This window comes from Scomber japonicus, chromosome 6, assembly GCF_027409825.1.
Source record: "Scomber japonicus isolate fScoJap1 chromosome 6, fScoJap1.pri, whole genome shotgun sequence".
Classification (NCBI taxonomy): Eukaryota; Metazoa; Chordata; class Actinopteri; order Scombriformes; family Scombridae; genus Scomber; species Scomber japonicus.
The window spans coordinates 4,251,687-4,275,420 of record NC_070583.1 but is presented as its reverse complement, the minus strand read 5'-3'; the positions used below and the strand labels follow the sequence as shown (position 1 = coordinate 4,275,420).

The 23,734-nt window shown below is 39.3% G+C and overlaps 1 protein-coding gene across 1 annotated transcript in view; it reads right to left on the bottom strand.

The window, feature by feature from the left end:
• Nucleotides 1–19,606, bottom strand: part of sez6b (seizure related 6 homolog b) — a 153,637-nt gene extending 134,031 nt beyond the window's left edge. The window contains exons 1-3 of the mRNA XM_053321254.1: nucleotides 19,582–19,606; nucleotides 18,936–19,454; nucleotides 14,865–14,998 (exon numbers count right to left, since the gene is read on the bottom strand). Of these exons, the coding sequence (XP_053177229.1) occupies nucleotides 14,865–14,998; nucleotides 18,936–19,454; nucleotides 19,582–19,606 (678 nt within the window). The remainder of the gene's footprint in view (nucleotides 1–14,864; nucleotides 14,999–18,935; nucleotides 19,455–19,581) is intronic.
• Nucleotides 19,607–23,734: the final 4,128 nt, after the last annotated feature.

Genomic DNA, 23,734 nt, shown 5'->3' with positions numbered 1-23,734 from the left:
CAATAATAATAGCTAATGTTTAATTAAAAACACCCCATCATAATAGTGACTGGGGAAAAATCCTCTGTTTATTTTTCTACAGTTTTTAAGTCAATTAGACTTTTGTTGTTGGCTATAAAATATAAGATACAGTACTTAGAGAATAGGAAAAAAGGCCTAGTTGTGGAGGACACAAAGCTGTCAGAAGCAAATAAACAAACAAACATAAAGAGAAAAAAGAAACAAATCAACTCTTAATCATTTGTACTAATCTAGAATTTCACATGATGACTTTGATCATCATGAAAAAAATAAATTGTTATATTATGAACAGTTATATGAACACTTAAATGTGTATTATATTCTACTGACCTTCTAGAGACTTGATCCTTTTCATATATAATCATTATGCTCTTTACTAAAACATGAGCACTCTCTTTTTACTTATCTTTGATTATTGTTCAATTATTGCATCTTTTCAGGAGGATTACTGCTGATGTTTCCATGGTGATACCAACCACATATTTATTTATCATTATTTATTGCCTTTTATTTTGATTGTGACCGTGTACAGACACAGACACTACTATGGAATTCATACTCTTTGTATATATGCAACTATATTGCATCAGTAAAATGTGTTTTGATACACAGTGCTGTATAGATTATGTGTGAGATGTTTCAAATTGATCTACAAATCACTGCAAAGTCATTTAAGATCAGCATGTGGTAACTAATGAATGATGACGGTGTGGTCCACATTAGGTTATTAAACCTCTGGGTTACAAAGATGCTGTAATGGTGAATAATAAAAAATGTCACTGCTGACTTTGATGTGCGACACACACCAGGGATGCTGATGAAGGCAAAACGCTTTACATGCCCATCCTCCATGCTAACATCCTGACTCTCCACTGCTCCATGTCATATGAAGGTCACACTCATCACTGCCACTGAACATTGTCACTTAGAGCAAATCTGTTAGTACAGAATAAGCACATATAAAGTAAATATATTTTGTAGAAAGCTGGGTTGAGAAAACAGTGGTACTGGTGGGAAAAACTGGCATACCACTAATAGCTTTCAATGACTTAACAGCTTTACTTTTCACAACTGGACGCTCTGTTGTTCACACACAGCAACAGAATGAATGAGGAAATAAAGTGTGCCCTTTACTGCAAACAAACTTTAGCCTGTGGCTACAGTCTTACGAATTTGTTCTCAACTATTTTTTCATTTTGTAACCAATGCAATTAACTCTTTGAAGGAAACTGAAGTCGACCTCTCTTTCTCTGACGGTGCACAAAGTAATAAACGAGCCAAAGGGTAAAGATACGCATGTTTATGGTAATGAAGTGCATGCATAATGTAGCACTGGCATGCAGCTTAGGTTGAATTAATTATCCTCTGCTTCAGGTATCCTTCCTAAGTATGTAATTTCTCTCTTGTTCCTCAGCTCCTCTGTCATTTAGCATGCATGGGATTATCAGTCTAGGTGACAACAGGATAAACCTACAGGCCTCCGCATGCAAACATGGTTCAGTGGTTTTACATCAAGAGCATGCAAGCTCAACCACTCATAATACACTGTGAAGGCTCATTATTACAAGCTAACACTGAGCAGAGAAACTTAACCTGGTAGAAACGTGTGGATATTGCAAATGAGCTGGAAAATACCTAAAAGTGATGGTGCTGCTGGTCCCAGCGGACATGAATGTTACCTATTCCTCTTAGAAACTGTCTCAGCATTGACAAATGCTTCCTAATCAATCTCTGCCATCAGTCCAGACAGGGACTGAAGATAGATCTGTGCTTTATTGAACTGAGGTGGAGTCTGGCTCAGCTAAAGCCGTTGAGGGTATTGATCCATCAGTCGATAGCCTGCACTATCCGTGGCCAAACCTTTGCTGACTGTTGTTTGTATCTGTTTGGAGCTCTCTTCAGGGAGATTGCTATTTGGCCTTGGCTCTCATCTTTATATGGTCAGCTGGGATTCATGCTCAGGCTACACACACACACACACACACACGCACACACACACACACACACACACACACACACACACACACACACACACACACACACACACACACACACACACACACACACACACACACACACACACACACACACACAAGGAAGGTTCTCATTAAACAAGAGGACTGTCAAAGTAATCACAATCTACAGTGTCACAGCTCACAGCAGCATCAGTAGAGAAACCAACATTTAAAACACACAGGCGTTAGCTTCAGTGCTCTACACAGATGTTACATTTAATCAAATAAATGACAATATACACAGTGCTGGGTGCAAATACAAAAGGCAGTGTACATAGCAAATATGAGAAATATTATACTGTATGTAGAGAATAACGAGAGTGTTGCAATGACCTTTATGTGGACTCCAGACTAAACAAGGCTATAAGTCTACAGCCATGATTTTAGCACCATACTCAATCAACAATCTGATGTTAAAAAGTTTAACATGTTCATCTCAGTTTTTTTGGATGAAATGTAAGTGGCCTTGCAGATATTTCAAAATCCAAGAGAATATATTGGCAGTTACACAGGCAGAAGGAACATCTACATTAGCATTCCTGTGCAGTTCACTCAGATAAAAAAAGAAAAAGTAGAAAAAAATTAGCTTTAAATGAAATTAAAGTAACATGGTCTGAGAGAGATTATACATTACTGACAACAATTATTCATAGCACCTCTAATGAGGAAGTGGAGCAGTAGTTAAAGTGTAATACTAAAGGAGATATTGCATATCAAAATAATTAAAAACACAGACAGGTAGATATAAATAAGCAGTAAATGTATTCACACAATAACTTCTCAGTAACTTTGGTGTGAATGAAATACTGTCACAACTGAGCAGGACCAGGGTGGTACCAAACCAAAACTGTCTTCCAACACCCTGAAAAATAATCCCAAGGAACATAGTGGAGGTGAATGTGAAAAGTCAGATAGTTCAGTGCTTTAATGCAGTGTGAGAACCTGGAGCTGTAGTCAGAGCGAAGAGTTTGCTGCTGAATAGGCCCCACTAATACCTCACAATCATTACCAGATTGCTAATTATTAATAGGACAACCACCAGCACAGAATCCCTTAGTGAGCATCTTCATCCTTACACTAAGAGATTGTGTGTGTGAATGCAGACAAGTACCTATTATCTAGAAATTGATAAAAAAAGTGAGTGTTCTCTCACACTCCCAGCACACGTCTGGACTATCAGATGTAATGCAGGCTCCATGTTGCCACAAGGTCTTATTATGTTCTAAGATAAGAATTGCGACCCCAGAGCTCCTTCACATTTGTGGGGAGCGTGGCCAGGTGAGAGAGAGAGGAGATTGAACAAAGCTCACCTCAGGGTTGCCTTCGCCAGGGTGATGAACTCTCTTTTCTCCTTTGCCAACAGCACTTTTCACATATTCCGTGTGCAGCCCAAGCCCAAGATTCATTCGCTGAGAGTGCAGCACATCAGACCCTGAGAGACCAGCCTGCTGAGAAGTTACTAAAGGTATATGAAATGAATTTACTGGAATAAGAAATGACCTTCTTACTGATAAATGTATTTCAGCAGACAACCTGAACAGACAAACAGAAACACATTCATTGGTATTGACAGTCAGCGATCCACCTGACTGTGGGCGGAAGAAGAACAAGGGAAGGATCAGGAATTAAACCTCCGTCCTCTTTTCCACAGCGCTGAAACAATGAGTCAACATGACTCCCAACTGTTGTTACATATTATCTCTAAAAAACCACATGGTGTGCTTTCTCTAGTTGTTCCAGACAATCCAAGCATCCAAATAACAGAAAATCTCTCACTGTCTGTCATTCTATTTAAAAAAAGTCTCAACTTCTCTCCCAGCACACAATAGAATTATTTCCATGTGATACTGTGATGTTAATATGGGATTTAATTTGCAGCCATTCCTCCAGCGTTCTGCTGACATTTCTATAAGTCTTTCTCACAAGTGGATGTATAGTAGCTATCACATATACTACAATATCACATACTTGGAATTACAACTAGGAGGATGATATTAAGTTTGACATGAGCGTGGCATTATATCCACAGCTTAATCATACAAGTGGCATATCAGGAATAGTTTTGTAATGTAATACTTACAACTGATATCATTCAGCCAATAAGAGCATGAGGTCAGAAGGATGCTGATAAGGTCATTTTGAAATATCTAGTTGTTTAATCTGGTGTAGAGGCTAATGATCACATCCTATCTCCTACCAACTGTTAACATTATAGTCTTTTAACCCTGATCCTCATCTTTCTTTAACATTAACCACCTTTCACTTGCCTAGAAGTAACCAAACATGTCCACATTGGAGTTAATGAGATGATCAGCAGGACCTGTTTGCTTGTTTGAAATTCTAAAGGCATTATAATTGGTGCAACCTCATGGCTGTTACTATGGTAATGACAAAACAAAACAAACAAAACCAACCTCTTTCTGATAACAGGTAACAAAGCTTTATATAATTAGGATAGCATGAATTGCCAGCATTAAAAACTATATAAACTCTTTTAAAAAAAGAATGAATATACATAATTTATGTTTCAGACCCTGAACCAGCTAATCAGCAAAAATGCTCCATGCCACACCATACAAGACAAAATGATGCTTTCATGTTATACTGTATGCACATAGTTCATATTTAGGAATCATTCTATTCTAAAAATGAATACTGTCGTCTCATTTTAACCCTCACATATTGTTCATATTCTATTTTCGCTGTATGTTCTGGATCAGTACTAAAAATCTGTCTATACCACATGTTGAACCACAGATCAGCCACAGAAAGCATCAATAGTGGATCTGACTGATCAATAAATGTGATTAAACCTTGATTCATGTTTCAGAGAGCAGAGAGAGTGTGTTTTTTAGCTTTTACACCAAAAACATCTATCACACAATATCATGTCCTATTTTACCTAAGACATGAAAATATAACATAGCAATAATGATGTAAATGTATTTAATGTAAAGGTAAAATGAAGTGTGGGGTTTATTGTAGAACCATTAGAGCCATCAGTCTTCACTGCTACATCATAAAAAGAAATCTTATTAAAACTATGAACTATTCATTTGTCAAAGAGACATGTCAATACATATGGGTAAAATATGATCCAGAACAGCCTCAATGGAGAAACATTTAAAGCACCTATACTTTAGGAAAAGTCACCAAATTTCAGAATAAAAGACATTTGAGGTGTTTTTACAGCTGTCAAATGTCAAAACTGGTGAAATTGAAACCTGAACAGTATGTAAGGGTTAAGAAATACTGTTAATGGGTGGAGCTGATGAAAAATATTTCATGTTTGTAAAGGTGCCTTTAGTGCAACAACAGCCATGGTGGAAGTTTATTGCAGGTCACAGCTATTACACTGCATGTCACACCACGCTTATAATAAAATCTTTTTGGCAATCTGTGTCAGACTGTATGATATTAATTTGAGGCTGTCAGACTGTGTGATGAATGTGTGGTGAATCACAGTGCTACGACGCTAATAGCTAAAAATGTGTGAAAGCAGAGATGAGACATCAGCACATTATCCATCTGCACTGCTCATATATTCTGAAAATGGAGATAAGTCACAGATAAGTTGTTTCACCTCCATCATTGTTACATTTATTGTGTGTGCTATAGATGTATTATGGAGAACAAGTGCAATTTCCTCCATTATTAAAAAAAACTGGACTCACAAAATATATATTATGTGTCTTTTCATGTCATTTGGCTTCATGCTGTCTTTTGTCACCAAAGCTCCAAATTGAGTCACACAGTAAGATCTAGAACACCATTATGGATCGATGACCAAAGATTTTTTACCGCTTCTCTCACATCTGTCAATCTGAGGAGATGATTAATGAGAGTGGAAAAGAAGAGAACACAAGCTTGTTATATTATACACTAGGCGAAAGTAAAGGGTTAGGGGCTAGGATTAGGGTAAGCTTTAACCCTCCTGTTGTCCTCGAGTCAAGGAAGGAAGGGAGGAAGGAAGGAAGGAAAGGAGGGAGGAAGATGGAAGGAAGGAAGGAAGGAAGGAAGGAAGGAAGGAAGGGAGGAAATGAGGGAGGGAGGATGGAAGGAAGAAGGAAGGAAAGAAGGAAGGAAGAAAGGGAGGAAAGAAGGAAGGAAGAAGGAGAGAAGAAAGGGAGGACAGAGGAAATTAGGAAAGAAGGAAGTAAAGGAGGTAGGGATGAGGGAAGGAAGGAAGGAGGGAAGGAAAGAAGGAGGGAAGGAGGGAGGAAGGAAGGAAGGAAGGAAGGAAGGAAGGAAGGAAGGAAGGAAAGAAAGGAGGGAGGAAGGAAGGAAGAAAGGGAGGAAAGAAAGAAGGAACAGGATGAAAGTTAAACACACAAAGGTTAAATAAGGTCAGAGCTCCATCTGGTCATTCCACATTTCATCTAACCTGAGTGTGAGATGCCAGATGTTCCTTCACTGCTCCTGATGCAGGTTTTGAGGTTCTCACCAGTTGAAAGCATCTAAACTTGACTATCCTAGTAATTCTTCTTATCAGAGTCCAGCATCAGGCTAAACTCTGCCTTATCTTGTACAAAAAGACAATCAAATTAGGTAGCTGTGCCAACAAAAGACCTCTGAAGTAGATTAATGAGTGTGATTGCTTGATAAGACAAATTAGAAGCCCTGTGTTTAGTGTATAAAAAGCTCCAGATTGACCTTCCAGATCCACCTGACACTTGATGCATGTCCAACATTATTCCAAATTCCAACATTTGTTTAAGTGTGTCTACCTCGGGAGGGAACCCTTTCAATTTAGTTAAGAGAAGCTGATAAGACATTTTAGCCGAGGCACATTTAAAGAGGTCCGTAAACAAACAAAAGGAGAAGACAGATAATCCATGAGCAATTAATTAAGCTCCGAGGTGCTGCCACATCCAGACACTGGAGGAACTTCTAATAATGAAAGTAAATGGAAGATGAGAAAGAACTGCTTTTATTTAATCTCAGGTGTTATTCTGCTTATCACCTCCTCCTGCTCTTCTTTTCACTATCTCACTCTCTTTCCTGCTCTCTCTCATCTGCTCATCTTCTATCTTCTCTGTTTTCCTTCTTATGCTCTCCTATCTTTGCTCTTTTCCTCTCTCTCCATCACTACTTCTGTTATTTTCTTTGCACTCCTTTGTTCTTTCCTCCTTTTCTTAATTTCCACTCTTCTTCTATGTCCATTTTTTGTTTCCTCTCCTATCTCGTCCCTTCTCATTCCATTCTTTTATCCATATCTAGCAATAAATAAATAAATGAATAAAACAAGGAACATGATGCCTGATAATCTGAGTGATTAGCCATTTTGTTTGACTTCATTCAACCAACCAATATCCATTAATAATAACCAGTATCAACATTTTCAGTCATGGAAGCTGCGGCACGTTGCCATGGGAACATAACTTTGTTTTGGGGATACAGGATGCTGAGTCTATTTCACTCTTGCTGCTTGAATGTAAAGTCTCATATTACGTTACTGTGCAAGTGTTTCCATACTAAATGAAGCCTCACATTGTTGAAGTAAGATATTTTTATTGATTATTAATTGATTGGACTGAATCAAAAGTTTTGCTAGTGGTACCCTGATTAGGAAGATAGGTCATCATTATATACAGACATGAGTTTCAGTGTTATTATCATGTTTTAAGGGCCAGTTACAAGTTTTTTCATCTTTCTTTCTTTCATTCTTTCTTCTTTTTGTAACATTCTTTATTATGCTGTAATGTTATTTATTGCGACGAATTATGTAAGAATAGTTACATTAAGGCTGCAGCTAATGGGTAACCTAATAAACTAAACTAACCCTCATGTTGCAGGTTAATTATCAAGCTGGATATCCACAGGAAGATCAGAAGAAGTGAGAAATGAGAATAGCAGTGTGTTTTATTGAAACACTCTCATTACTTTCACATTCACATTTTGCAAAGTTATCCAGTGGGCCAAATTGAACCCCCCAGTGGGTTGGTTCTGGTAAAATCATTGATCTTTGGGACAAAAAGACCAGTGTTCACATGGATTGAAGAAAGCCCCCAACTTCTCCTCCTATGACTCTCCTTCCCTTTTCCATCCTGTTCTTTTCTTCTCTATCTCCTCTCCTTTTGGTCCCTCAGACTTCCCTTAACCCCCCCCCCCCCCCCCCTCCTCCTCATCACAGACAGGAAGCAGCTGGAAGACATCATTGACTATGATTTGCAACCACATAATCATTTTTTATCCTAAATATATTAGGCCAGGCATCTGGAAGGTCAGCTGCGTAATGGCCATTGTATATTTTATGAGCATCAGGAAGCAAAGCTCTTGGAGTTAATCATGTGGATGAGGTGCTTTTCAGGTAGAGACAAGGGCGCTACTTAAATCATCACATAAGTCTCCCCCAAAAAGGTCAGACGCTTCAAAACGACACTGCATGCCCTAGAGTGGATAGAGTGGCTGTAATCATCTGGAGCACCCGCCATTGTCTACGGGCCAAGCACATTTGTGGAGGTGACATTGCACATCTACAGTGCATTTCCATGGCTGCTGTATGTGAGTCAATTCTGGATGTATGCCTCAGATTTTTTTTTTTTTTGCTATCCATTTGTTGTTGCTATTAAATGATGAGAATACAGATACAAAAATCATCAAGAGATTGTTGCCTCAAAGTGCTGCATGCTAACACTTGCTTAGGGATGGCAGGTCACATTATTACACAGTGAGAAAACAAAGACTTGCAGCTACTCTAAAGCTACTAAATAGTAAGTGATTTTAAAGGCAACAGCGATCATGTTGTCTTCCATTAATGAAGCACTTCTCTCCCTGTGGGTAAATCATCTCACCCTTTTAAGTGCAGAGCCAGAAATCAGCAGAAAGGAGTAATGGCTTAAAGAGTTCATTTAAATAAAAGTGTGAAAAGATAATCAGCTGTGACTAACACAATTTGTTAGATTGACAACGTGACAAATGGATAGATGAAAAGTAATCCAAAGACGGACACTGAAATGCAACTACTGCACTGTGTGTTCTGTCTGATTACTTAATGACATTCCTTGGTTGCTCATATGAAGGAACCAAAAGTAAACTTGTCTACTGAAAAGATTATATTCTATTTTTTAGATGTGTATATCTAAGAACACCAGCAACTCTTATTGTTAAAAGGTCTTTTTACATTACTATCTGTGAACCAGGGGAGTCAAACTCATTTTAGTTAAAGGGCCACATACAGCTCAATTTGATATCAAGTGGGCCAGACCAGTAAAACCACTGCATAATAACATATAATAATATATCATGTAAAACTGTATCATAAGAAACCATCTATTTACTGTGAAAATGAGCAATTTCAATAATATTAAAGGTATAGTAAGCAATGTGGGAGATAACGAGGAGAAAAGTTGTTGATATTTGAGTGAAAACCAAAACAACCCCCCCCCCAACCCCCTTCCTTCGTGCTCCTTGTGGGGCTCCACCCCCGAAGTTCATGGACGCGCATTGTCATGGCAACGGACGTAACCACTGCGCAAGCTGACCAACACGGCGGAGTGTCTGCTGCGAGACGGTAAGTTAGCTTCAGTTTGCAACATTTATTTCTTTGTCTGACCATGAGCGCACATGAACGCTCCCTGTCTCTGATTGGCTGGAGCGTTGTTGTGGTGTTATCAGCTGACTCAGAGCCAGGCTGTGTATTGAAACCAGATTTTTTTTCAGCGCACACTTAGAATGGACAGCTAGCGGATAGTGAGGAGAGATTTTGTGATTTTGACAAAAAATGTATTGGATTATTATCGCTTACTACACCTTGAAGTCTGAATATATAAATAGTTTAAATATGATATGAGCACAATATGTATTCATTGTTTACTTTTCTGAAATTTCATACTTTGTAAAGTTGTCCAGCGGGCCGTGCGCTTGACACCCGAGTTCTAAACAATGAGCACAACAGACATGCTGAATAATTGAATTTAGCTGCTAAAAATGTACTCACAACACATCATTGATCTTCATATGTTTGACTTTATCAGTGTCAAAAAAATCTTCAGCGCTGTGTCATTCTCTGCTGACTGGGAGTGTGTAGACAGACATGTGCTTCTTATGACACTCATGGTGTGTTCTGGTCAGTGTGGGAGGCTCAGTCTATCTCTGCCATGTCCACTCTGCTGTCTACAGTTACCTCAACCAGCCAGTAAAATCAGCTTTACCCAGCATCCCACTAACTGAACACAGTCAACAGTGTTTAAATCCCTGCTTGTGGTACTGTGATTGAGAATGAAACCCTGGGTCAGATGGGATCTTTACTCCTGCTACACCTTTATGCCCCAGCAGTGTAGTAGTTAAGCCTAACTGGTTTGCCCTGTATGAGGATTGGCTTGCATGAGGATGATCCATTTTTTTCAGTAACAAGAAGGTGAAGATCTGGAAACACTGACTAAGGAACAGAATGAGAGGGGAGATCCCTAGTTACTCCAAAACTGGAGCTGTGACAGAGTGGAAGAGGAGAGCAGGTGGACAGGAAAGACAGAGCCACTTAGCCAAAATATCAATGGAGTCCTCTACTGTGAAGACCTAAAGTCCATTGGGAAATTTTACAGCATGGTTATTAGCCACTTAACCGCCATGAAGGACAATGGTGTTCCTCTTCAATTAGACTAAATTAAACATAGTCTCTCCGCGGCAACGGTTGATGTGATCGTATTACTTTAATTAATATAACATTGCAAAGTGTCCTGTTACACTGGGTCAGGCTATTTGTATTATATCACAGTCAGATCTGTAACAGCATGCTGCAGTGTAAATTCACAGTGGTATTAAAGAATTGATTGACTGAACTTCATGAAATGGAATTTTCTGAGATAAAAACTAATAATCTAGATATGTGTAAAACGTCCTTATTGACCTCATAATCCTTTTTTTATTTTGTCATACTGTTAATGCATATTTAATGTTAATATTAGATTGCTCTATAAGTATTTCTAGTTGAGGAGAATTTGTTCATCAATGGTTACTCAGATTATTACACATTTTCACGTGCACATTATCAATTTGTTACAGCATCTCCATTTCTTCCAAATGCATAATCCATGTTCTGTGAGATTCTCATTTTTGCTTTTAACCATTTCAATCCTACATTACAGTTGGACGTCTAACTGTTAGGTCTGTATGACACATTGGTTCTGAGCATCTCTCCCAGAGGTTTCAGTCAGGACTGTCTCCCCAAGTCACTGATGTTTCTAACACTTCTGACTGGGTCATAGATATTCATTTTAGGTAAATGAAAAATTCACAGTTTCTTTATGATTTGATCAAACACAGACATGGTAAGGCATAAAAAAATTACATTTACCAGTCATTGTTATGTTGAAATCCTGCCTTTGTGATGCCTGTCTGTTTAAAATGCCTTCGTGATGCCTGTCTGTTTAAAATGTGTTTGTCAATGGTTAACTCATCAGTGGAGAAAGTGCTCAGGAGTCCAGGATATCTTACAATGAAAGTGTTTATTGAAGCTCGGCCATGGAAAATCAAAGTATTATCAATACACCTTCTGATGCATGATGTCACTATGATTGTGAGGACACTGTCGTCTGTGGATAATCTTTAAGACTTCACAGATAGTACCAGAATACTCTATGCCCATAAATGGTCATACTCAGTGCATCTACAGTAATGGAATTAATAAGACTATTGGTTCATTGTTCTGCAAAGAAGGAAACACAGTTACCCATCTGTGTGTTTTTGGGAGTCAGACCTTGGGTACCACAGCAATGCTGCACCACTGTTATCAAAGTGACTCCTGCTTTCCCCAAAACACCACAAACAGCTGCCTTCATCATCTCAAGGAGAGAGACAGTATGTCTATGTGCTGCCTTTACTGAGACCTCAAGGCCCATGTTTGACCCTAAATATGGAAAAAAAAAAACACTGGTGAAGTCTCTTATAAAATCTAGACATATGGTCAATAGAGAGTAGACATAATGAAACTGTATTTTAAAAATGAACAGAGAATTGCTCTTCTGTCAGAGCAGCTACTTTGTATGATATATATACTGTATATGCTCTGCTGGGCCAGAAAAGGCTTGAGAACTATTGTTGATGAAAAATGTAAATGCTAATTGAAGCCATCCATCTGACAGCAGGCCAACACCACGCTCAGTGTTGTAACACTTTAAACAGGAACAATGATTTGGACATGAATGGACAATGTCGGAGTGTGTGACCAGAATCATTACATGTAAGGGGACAACACAGCGTCTGAATAAATAAAACTAAGCCTGGCATAGGTCACAAACACATTATTGATTATGGTGTCAGCATGTCACCCTGTGAGGAAGGCAATCCATTTAGATGCCTATAACAACATGTCCATAGCCACTAATGTCCGCTGTAAGATCGCAGTGGAAAGAGCTTTTTTGTAACTTTTGGATATGTCTGTGTTTTTATTAGTGTTGTAGTCAAGACCACCTAACCTGAGACTGAGTCAAGACCAAGACCAGAGCAGACCAAGACAAGACAAGACAAGACCAAGAGTTTAAAGGATAATTACCGTTTTCTACAACCTGGATCTTATTTCTAGCATAAAATACGATCATTTACTCACCCAGACAACTTTGGTGTCATTTGAAGTCGTTCGGACGAAATTAGCTCCAGTGGAGCGCTGCGTATATCTGTATAATGCGAGTACACGGGGCACCGAAGCACAGCCTCTATATAACGCATCATCTGCCGCCAAACTAGTTCATTTCACCAATATTTAGTTATGATACATTAGTGCTATTCCCCTCCGAGCCCGTGGTGGCATGTTATCAACACCTGGGGTCTGTAGGTTGACCTACTAACCTCTGATCTGGATGACGTTTATCATTGAGAGGAAATCCTCCAGTGTTGTGATACAGACATATTTATGCAAATGGCACCAAAGTTGTCTGGGTGAGTAAATGATCGTATTTTATGCTAGAAATAAGGTCCAGGTTGTAAAAAATTATCCTTTAAGGGGATGACACCAAGTCAAGACCAAACCAATGCAAGAGCATGTTCAAGACAAGACCATTACTGTAATCATAATCATGTGGCTCAACATTTACATTATTCCTCTGCTAAAAACAAAAGCTTTATGTAGGAATGTTAGTAAAGTACTAATGGATGTACAGTACAGTCTCATTCAATCCAATAAAACAGCTTTGCTATAAATCCTACTTTTTTTTAACATTGTCAAAAAAGTGAGAATTGTACTTTATGTTTAATACTGAGGTTGTACTAAGTGATGGTGGTGTACTGAGGTGCATTATATTGACTGGTGTTCCTAATATTTTGCCCCTCTCATGTATGTTAATGGGGTGGACAAAATATTATGAACACCATTCAATATAATGAACCCTAATACACCACCATCACCCACTATGACCTCAGTAATAAACATAAAGTAGAATTATCCCTTTTTTGACAATGTTAACAAAAACTGAGGGTTATTGAGACCAACCACAACAAACAAGACCACATAGTAAGGAGTGAATTATCCCTGCAACATTTGACTGATAGTGAAAATCAGACACAGTTCCATTGTGAGTTAGCTGTGTCTTGCCTGATAACGTTAGCTTACAACAAAGGCTAACATTACCATCTCAATCCTGTCGAGCAGCACAAATAAGTTGTATCTGCCATGTTTGGATGAATGAAGCCTCGTAGAGCCAGGAGAGCCAGCTGTACAAATGCGTAGTCTGCCATTGTTATTGTTGCTTCGAAATTGGCGCGAGTCTTTATAGGAAAGCAGCGACGTGACTGACGTAGTGTTGTAGTCAAGTCCACACCAACCGAGACCAAGACATTACCGAGACCAGAGAGTACCAAGACCGAGACAAGACCAAGACATTTGGAGGTCGTGACCGAGACAAGACCAAGACCATATATATATCAAAGGAAAATCATAACAAAACATCAAAATGTGAGTTCTGTTGTTTTCAGAGCAGCACAATGAATGAGACAAATCTTAGCAAACTTATTGTGTTTCACTTCTTGAAAAAGTTATTAGCTGTTTTTGAGAGGGTCCTTTTTCACTTTTATCAGTAAGGTATGGACAAAAAGCCTATCAGCGGTGGTCTTGACCGGTCTCGTTAAAAAAACCTGAGTCTGCCCAGTCCAAGACCGAGACAAGACCAAGAACCTCAAAAAATGGTCTTGAGACCCGATCTCGAGTACTATAACACTAAACTGACGTATACGGTGACTTGATGACATGGCTCCCTAACCACCTCGAGCCGTAGAAAAGCCAAATTGGTTCACCAGCACTGGAACTGCTTTGGTGGAAAAGGGTTAATAGAGAGTCTGTTCTGCTGCTACTTTATTCCGTCTTGCTGTTCTGTATAAAAGGTCCAGACACTGAATGAGTGGGAGTTTCTTCGCCAATAAGCAGCTACAGAGGTAGTTACAGAGCCACATTAACTGGCTGTTGTGTTAGCTGTGGTGGAGCGAGGTAGAGAGTGAATGAAGAGAGGGAGCGCTGATCAATAAAACGTTATTTTCTGATTGTTTCACAGTGGTTACGTTCAACAGCACAAATAAACTTCCCCACACACTTCCAATCAACCTTGAAGCTCAGCCTCAAACCTCTGATTCTGAAACACCTGCGTTATGTCGATGTCTGTTCAACAAATAAAAAAATGAAAGATGTCACTGCAGCTGTGGTCTCGACTGCTCTTGAGAAAAATGAACCCTTTAAAACAAAAATTGATTGAAATGTATCACAGTTTTTTTTCAATGAATAAAAAAAAAATCATGTGGCTGAATGAAGAAATAAACTAATTATTACAAACGGCATTTTCCATGATATCAAGCTTGCAGGAGAGCGAGAGAGAAGAAGAAAAGGAATGCTGGTTTGAATCTTACCTGGACCTCCACTCCGTAGCCCATGTAGACGGTGATGATGTAGCTGCAGTCCACAGTGGAGTGGAAAGCAGAGCTGGACTGTGGTGGAGCCTCTATGTAACCTTCTGGCCCGGTTAGGTTCAACTGGCAGGGAACTGCAGAGACAAATATTCAAATGATTCATATGTGCACTATTCATCAATATTTATTCATATTCACAAACAAGTTCACTGACATTTAGACTAAAATGCTGATATGTGAACGCTACAGTTACATTCCCATTGCACTAAAACACGAGTCTCGCAGGTACAACATGAGACATTAGAATCTCACCACCCAATAACAAATCATAAAAATAAAATAATAAAAATCTGAAGTGTTCATTGCAAAGAACCCCAGAAATCCATAGTACAGCTCATATTTATAGGGTCTTTTCGGATATATAAATAAAAATGACTTAACTAATCTGTTGGTCAGGTCTTGCACATCATAACAGTCCTTTGAGAGTCTCCTTAGTGAGTTTGAAGGCAGCCTACTTTCAAAGTGCTCTATGTAATTTACTGTAATAACATGAGTTTTTGCTGACTCTGATAAGATACATGTGATCTCAGTCTTGTTTAAACCCTCCTATTCATGCATATACATGTACAGATATTCTTATAAGGACACAAGGTTGAAGGTTTGTGCTTCTCTTGGCTTTCTCAGCAGCTCAGCCCTGCAATGGGACAGCTGAGGACAGAATATTTCCCGTTGGCCTTCAGGGGTTTCTGCTCCACCACCTTCATCTTTCTCTCTCTCTGAGCTAAAAAGTAAACTTTTGCTGAAGTGCTTCCTTATGAAGCACATCCTCTCTCCGTCCCCTCAGCTCTTCACCTCAGGGAGCGTCTACTCAAGCATTATTACTGCACTACAGTGTTGTCATTCACCCTGTTCCTGGATGATTTAGTGTAGAACACTGCCTGTCTGTCTGTGCTTTGACCTGCTGTCACCCTGCACTCAGATGAGCTGACTAATCAATCTGCCCCCATCTTGCACTTTGTGACCTCCAGAGTCCACAAAGAAATGGCCACCCTGATGTTTATTTTCCTCCTCCACTCTGTTGATAACAGACAGTCTCAGGGTCTTATGTGGTGTGGTCCCTGTTTGGATTTCTTGATTAAGGGTTAGTGATGCAGCAATGCTGTTGTAATTTATTTCAGCCCATGGCTGTATGATCGAGAGAGATGCAAATAGAAAAGTTATTAGCGGAGGGTGTGAAGACAGCATGAGTGCACTCGAAACAGAACAACCTCCTTTGATTGGGTCTCATAAGAGAGACGACTGTTGTGGTGTAAGTCACAACACTGTTTGGATGTATCTCAGTTATAAAGGATTCTTTACAATAGAAAGTTAGCATTTTACATTATAGAGCATTATTTCTGTAAACTTAAAATCAAGAGTGCAGTATTAAGTATATTATTACTTTCAGTTCAACTGTGCAATATCTGTTTCACTTTGAAATGTGCAATATCAATATCAGACTCAGGTATCATTCACACAACACCAATATTACGACTACTACATAATGTTACTATTTTTAGTATTATACTATGTTACTATTTTTTATTATTGTTATACTTGTTTTTATTGCTTGTGTATTTATCATTTATTGGTCTTTATTCTTTTTATTAATATACTTTCTATTGTTGCTATCCTCTTGCTGCTGTAATACTGTACATTTCCCCTAATAAAGGTTGAAGAATATGTTTTTCTATGTTAAAGGCTTTGATTTTACACTGTGACAGATAAATATATCCATTGTCAATCCAAACCCAGGATTCTACATCATGCTGCTATGACACGTTCATTGACAGCTGATTTATTTTTTTATTTTGGAGCTTTTGAATTCTCACCACATGATTTCTGCTATAACCTACATTTAAATAATATAGATTGATTTGAACAAGAAATGACAGTTCATACACTCCCTTAATGTACAATTGTAAGTGCCATTTTTAATTACCGTGAATTCCGGACTACAGAGCGCACCTGATTAAAAGCCGCATGCTCTAATTTTAGAAAGAAAATCAATTTTGTGCTTGTACAAGCCGCACTGGATTTTAAGCCGCAGGTGTCCCACGTTGTAATATGAGATATTAGCTAGGGCTGGTCCGGCGATGCAGTAGCACTAACAGGTGTATCGTAACCATGGTGATGTCATAAGAGTTATCATGGATCAAACTGCAGACTACAATTTTTAAACTGGAGGTTTAGATGTTAAAAGATACAAACCTGGGGAGGATCTAAGGAAATACACCACTGAGCTGCATTATGGGAATTGTAGGAACTTGATTTTTATAATGTGCTGTAGTCAGGATACTTCGGTTTCTGTTACTTCGATCGACCATTCTCTTTTTATTCTCTTGAAAGTCTCACATTTTTCTGGAACAGCCATACTAGAGCTATTAAAACACAGACAGATCAGAGGCAGGAGACATCTTACTAAAATCTGATATAATATACTCATAAATCAGGGCAATCAGGATCAAAGGCCGGACTTTTTTTTTTTACCCATAATCCTGTTTCAAATGAAGGCCTGGTTCTATCTGTAGGCCTGCTAAATAAAGAGCCTCTCAGCTAGAATGCATGGTAAGCACAAAAACATGGTGAATATATGTAAGTGCTGTCATTAAGTAAAATATGTGGGCTGTGAAGGAATAATAACTGAAAATCTGGCTGGCTGATGATAACTGAAGAAAAATGTTTTTATATTATGGCAGTACCTCCCACTCCCACTAATGAATTGTATATTTATTGTTTACTGTATATAGTATTTAGAGATGTTTTATTGCATTTTATTCATTTAATTTAATCTTATTTAAATTAACTTTATTTTTTAGAAATCAGTTTTAAAGAATACTGTCAATTTTGAATTTCCCCTGAGGGGGATTAAAAGGATGTGTAAATATAAAAAACATGTTGTGAATCAGGTATTTCTTGAGTAAGACATAAAACATATGTTATGCTGAAATTATTTAATTGGTGTTTTATTTAACAAAAACAGACCCATGAATGTATATGGACTTAGAATATGAAAAGAACATCTTCACTATTATTTTTTAATCAGAATTGACTCTTATAAAATAAAACTTTATCCTGCACATTTTATAATTCATACTGGTTTAATAACAGTTTTCAAGCTGTTTTTGACTACAGTCATAAGACACAACCTGTTCTAATCACAATTCAACAATTCACACACCAATTGTAATGCAGCTTTGTTACTGAAATTCCAGAAAAATCTGCAATAGAATATGAAAATGAATCTGTGTTTCCATTTGTATGAACGTTAGGAGTTGAAAGTCAAAGTCACCACCTCTACCAGAAATATGGACGCTACGTCTGAGAGCTTTCTGCTGCTAACTCAGCAGCTAGCTCGGTGGCTAACTCAGCTAACTGGTTAACTGTAGACTGTAGTAGCAGTAGTGTGTGCTGAATGTATTTATACCTCTACAGCAGCAGGGGCGGGTTGATTTTCAGACCCACCCACTAAATCCTGAACACAGAAATGTTGAAACACAGTTTGTGAAGCCTAGCTCCACAATTCAAATCTAAATGGTTGAAATGCTTTTTACACCTTTTTTAGAAATACATTTACGACCTATTTAATGTGTTTAGAAGAAAATGTCTGAATTCAATTTACACAGTCTTTAAAGCTCAAACAATAGAAGACCATGTAGAAAATAGAATGAAAATGTGATACTCAAGTTTGTTTCTTGTATTCATTTGAGGAACATAACAGTCTCCTCATCACTCCACGCAGATCTGATGTTTTCAGCTGTTCAGTGGAAGCTTGAGTGATATTTAAATCACATGGACGTCATCATTTATCTCCTAAGTCTGTTTGCATTTTCTGTTTGTCCACACAGCTAATTTTATACTTCAGACAAGTGTAAAAAAAAAAAAAAATAGAAGACGTATAAAGACAGATGAATAGAAACACTAATACAAACATCTGCATGCACACAAGAGCAGACTATGAAGCAGAGGACATTTGTATGCAAACATCATTAGGAATGTATTTCTCATGCTGTGCTGTATAATCACTGTTACCTGGACTCTGCATGGTGGTGATGACGGTGGTGGTTGTGATGGTGGTGGTAGTGGTCTCCTCTTCATCATTCTGCTTGAGTCCAGGCTGACGTCGCCTCGCTACCTCTGTGCCTGTGGTGGTGGTGCTGGTGGTTTGAACGGGGGTGTTGGAGTGAGAAGTGGCCGCTAATGTGTGCATGACAAGGGTTGTATGCATGTTGGAGCTTTCAGCACTTTCATCTGAAGCCCTTTTATCCCCATCATCTGGTGGAGTCCTGGACGGAGGGGTGGAGAAGCCAGGCTGAGAGCTGGATCCTCCGCTGTCCTCGAAGTAGTAGGGCTGACCATGAGGGCCGAGCAGGGCCTGGTGTTGGGGGGCGTTCCTGTAAAGCGGGTGGTGGTTCGGGACATTCAGAGGTGGAGCAGTGGTGACCACGGGGAGCCTCCTGACTGTGTCTTGGGTGGTGGGGTACAGGCTGGCCCCACTCTCCACAGGGCCCCCAGGGGTAATAGATAGACCATCTTCTGATCCTCCAGAGGCTGCAGAGAATGAAAGAGAATAATAGATGTGGTTGGATGGATGCTGATTCATACCACAGAGGCAGTAATGACTTGGACAGGTGCAGAGCTTTCTGGCTTGACCCTCCTGTTGGCTTTGACTCCAAACCTCCAATCTCTCCATCCAGAGCCATTTAAAACACTGCCAATCCCATTTTCAATTAGTTAATGATGGAGGATGATGCTGTAGCAAGAAATCAACGTGGGTCATAACAAATCCCAAAAACGAAATCCCAAAGTAATCTACCACTTTTTACCAGATTCAACACAGTGCCATGCCACACTTGTACAGGCTGTGTATCAATCATTTCTGATATTTCTCCATTCACTTCAATACAATTATTCCATATTTAAATATCAAAGCAAAAGGCTCAAAAATCTAAAATTTAAAAAAAAAGTTTTTTATTTTAAATGTTATACATCCATATTTGTATTAAAAAGGATGAATAATACATACAGTAGTTCATGCTGCATGTACACAATAGAAAGGTATTGACTGATAGTGTCACAGTGTTACACAAAGCTAGCAGCAGAGGAGGCAAAAGACTAGAAAATGAGTACCTTGAGATTCTTCTTTTTTTGTGAGCCACAGGTCCAACTGGACATTGAAAGTATTGAATTCTGTAATGTGCACTGTGTTCATTTCATTCTTTTGAAGCTGTTAGAGAGACTGACTGACAAAGGTGTAATCTCCTCCTTTGCTGCCTCTGCTAACCTGACTGACTGCTCTTTGTATAATAAATGTTTGAGGTGAAGGACCATTATGTGGTATTATATAAATAAAATGGAATTTAAATTCAAATTCCTTCCACTCAAACAGCAGAAAAGGTTATTTTCTTTGACTTTGGACCATTGTGCGTGTTTCATTCCCTCTGTAAGTGGACACATCTTCTCACATGAAAACCAACACGTTTATTTGTTTTTAGTTGTTTAGTATTTATTTTTTATCATCAATTTTGCTTGCAGGAGTTTGCACCAGTTCCAGTTTGAGTTTAATTACGATGAACTCTTACTCCTAAATTTGGGCCGTTGACTGACAGCAAACCATCTTGACTTTGCTGACCTTTGAGGCAGAGAGTTCAAAGTGGAAGAAGCTGTCAAAGCTTATTAGCTGTGTTGCACTATTAAGTACTTGAATTAAAGCTCCACTATCAGAGTAAAGTAGATCTTTTAAATAAACTGTGTGAAGCAATTGAGGAAAGCTAAGAAGCTAACGAGTTCACAGAGAGAATTATTTTCTCTCTTTAATATCTTTTATTGACTTAATGTGTGATGATGAATACGCTGCTAGGGGGAAGTGAGGAAGAACAGCAGAGTAAAAACAGAGAAACTCAGAGAGAGACAAGAGTTCAGATGATTAGTCTAGAACAGAGGTCTTCAACAGGGGGTCCGCGACCCCTAGGGGGTCCGGGATGTACTGCAGGGGGGTCACGAAAGTTTTGGTTGATTAGGCTACACATTTTTTTATATTCCCCCTCGCAATTTGTTCCATAAATTGAAATGTCTTAAAATACACATTAACATGAATCCAACACACTGTAGTGAACAGATAAATGGAGGCAGAAGACGTCCTTCGGTCAGCAATGCACACATTCAGCGACACACAGGAGCCCTTTCAAGCTGGGCTCCGGTTCATTCACAACACCTGTCCCACCAACGAGGAGGACCCACCCCTATCACTGCTGTGCCAATCACGAGGTCGTACCTTGCACATGTTAAATAAAAACATGAATATATGAACCTGTGTATTACAGATATCCCAACTCTCCCGGAAGTTCCGGGAGTCTCCCGCATATTGATAGCAGCTCCCTGACGCCCGTAAATGAGATCCAATCTCCCGGAATCTGGAGAGAGCACGAGCGCGCACTAGAGAGTGACTGTGTGTGTGTGTGTTTGTGTGACTATAAATGCAGCGCGTGAGAGCAAGCATCCTTATTTTATAGCTCTGTATTGCCGCTTATTAGACCGATCGCACCCCCACCCCACCCCACCCAGCACCGACCGACACCAAGTGTAACAGTAATCCCACCCCCGGAACGGACCTCCCTTGCAGGTTGGGATGTCTGGTATTATTTGAATATTAGTATTGAATGCACAATAACAAGGTACATAATACATGGCACTAAAGGACCAGTTTAATATAAAACACAATTTTATACAATATGTAAAAGTAGGGGGTCCCCGCTGTGTCTCCATCTGTTTGGGGGTCCTTGGCCTGGAAAATGTGGAAGTCCCCTGGTCTAGAAGCACAAATTCAGTTGTGGGCCCAGAGTGACCCCTGTTTACATGACAGGGGCTCAAGACTAGGTTATGGGGCCACCTTTGAGGCCTTTAAATGGTAAATGGACTGTACTTATATAGCACTTTCTATCTTTTTGACCACTCAAAGCACTTTTACACTACATATCACATTCATCCATTCACACACATTCATACACTGATAACAGGAGCTATCACACAGGGTGTTAACCTGCTCATCACACACTGTTGGTACAGCCATCAGGAGCATTTTAGGGGTTAAATATCTTGCCCAAGGACACATCATCATGTGGACTAGAGGAGCCGGGAATCAAACCACCGATCTTTCGATTGGTGGACGACCTGCTCTACCTCCTGAGCCACAGTCGCCTTTACCATTTCAGTTTTACCAGTAGGTTTGTGAATTAGATTAACACAAACTAACTGCAGCATAGTGAATTGGGGCTTTAGGGGCCCTGAGAGTCTGGGGCCACTTTGGCTGGTTGGTAATCCAGCTTTTGGAAGCATTTGCAGCAGTGGAGAGCAGATACAATTGTCTTTCCATTGACACATTCACAATAGTGTGCAGTATAATGCAGTATGATTAAAAACTGCACATCATGCTGCTCTGTACAGTTTGACTGACTTGGTGTTGAAGCCAGCAGTTGCTGCCAGGTGGAAAACTGAATGGACTGATGAGACACATGTCTGTTATAATGACTAGTCTTCACATCTGTGTAGTGTTTCTACTACATATACTACATGTGACTGTATGCTGTGCATGTGTGTACAACATGAGTGTAGTATTTTCTGTGCTCCTCTACACCAGACACCACCGAATTTCCAAATGCTGTGTCACTGACTCATCTCGGTCTTAAAATTTATGTTTTATTTCACGGAGCTGCAGTGATTTTGACATCAGAAAGTATAACTTCATAGCCAGAGAATAAATCTGAAATTCAGTCACCCTCTTTATCTCTCCCTGTTCACGGCTCTGCTTCACTGTACTTCACTCTGACATCAAGGCAGAGAGGACGTGTCTCATGCTTCTGGATGGAGACGGGAGCATTCACTCACTCAGCTCTGCACTCCCTTAAGCAAAGTCATACCATCTTTCAAAAGCTGAATTTTACCCATATTTCCTTCCAAGCCTTCTTTATGTGGGAGCAAGTGCATTAGTGCTGATACACAACTGTGAGTCAATTGGCAGACTGAAAAGCTGTTGTAAAACGCCAAACGGTACAACCCAAACAATTCTCATAAATTGCTCACATCAGTGGCTTCTTCCCTCCCTATCCTCCTCGTAATAAGACTTAATATTCATTCCTGAGGAGATTTGATGAGCCGCTATAATTCTCCCAGTGTAATGATCAGTGCTCCCCTCTCAAGTGCACCTGTGAGATCTAATCTGAGACCCCTTCAGGAGGCTATCATCCGCTCAGGGAAGTCTTATGTTTCTTTAACAATGCTTCATTTCCACCATAATAGCTTCCACTCTCTGCCGGCTAATAGCTATCTGCTTCAAACAATCAGGGTTTATTGTAGCAGTGCCACTTCCCATCCAGCGCATTGCTTCTCATGACTCTTTCCACAAAAAATCAGACACATTGGCAGGTAAATCTACAAGAAAAAATATATCTCTTTAACCCGCTGCTACAAGATGGGAAAGGTAATGTACACTGAGTGAGTGGTGTGCTTTGTCAGTTCCTTTTGGCTCAGAGTGAATCAGATGAGTAGATGACACATGATAGATGCTGTTTGAAACAGATTTGAAAATGGATCAGTTGTAAAACGTGTGGCAGTGGTTCCAACAACCAGGGAGATAGTAAAGCGATAGTAAAAAGTCCAGTTTACAACTAAATTATAATGTGTTATACACCAGTTATTAAAAGTTTATATAATAGGTCACTAATAGGCAGACTGTGGTCTGGATCCAGACCCAGACTGTAACTGATGAAATAGAATAGAATAGAAATATTTTATTGTCAAGTCCTGCATGAAAATTGTCTACATAAAATAAACAC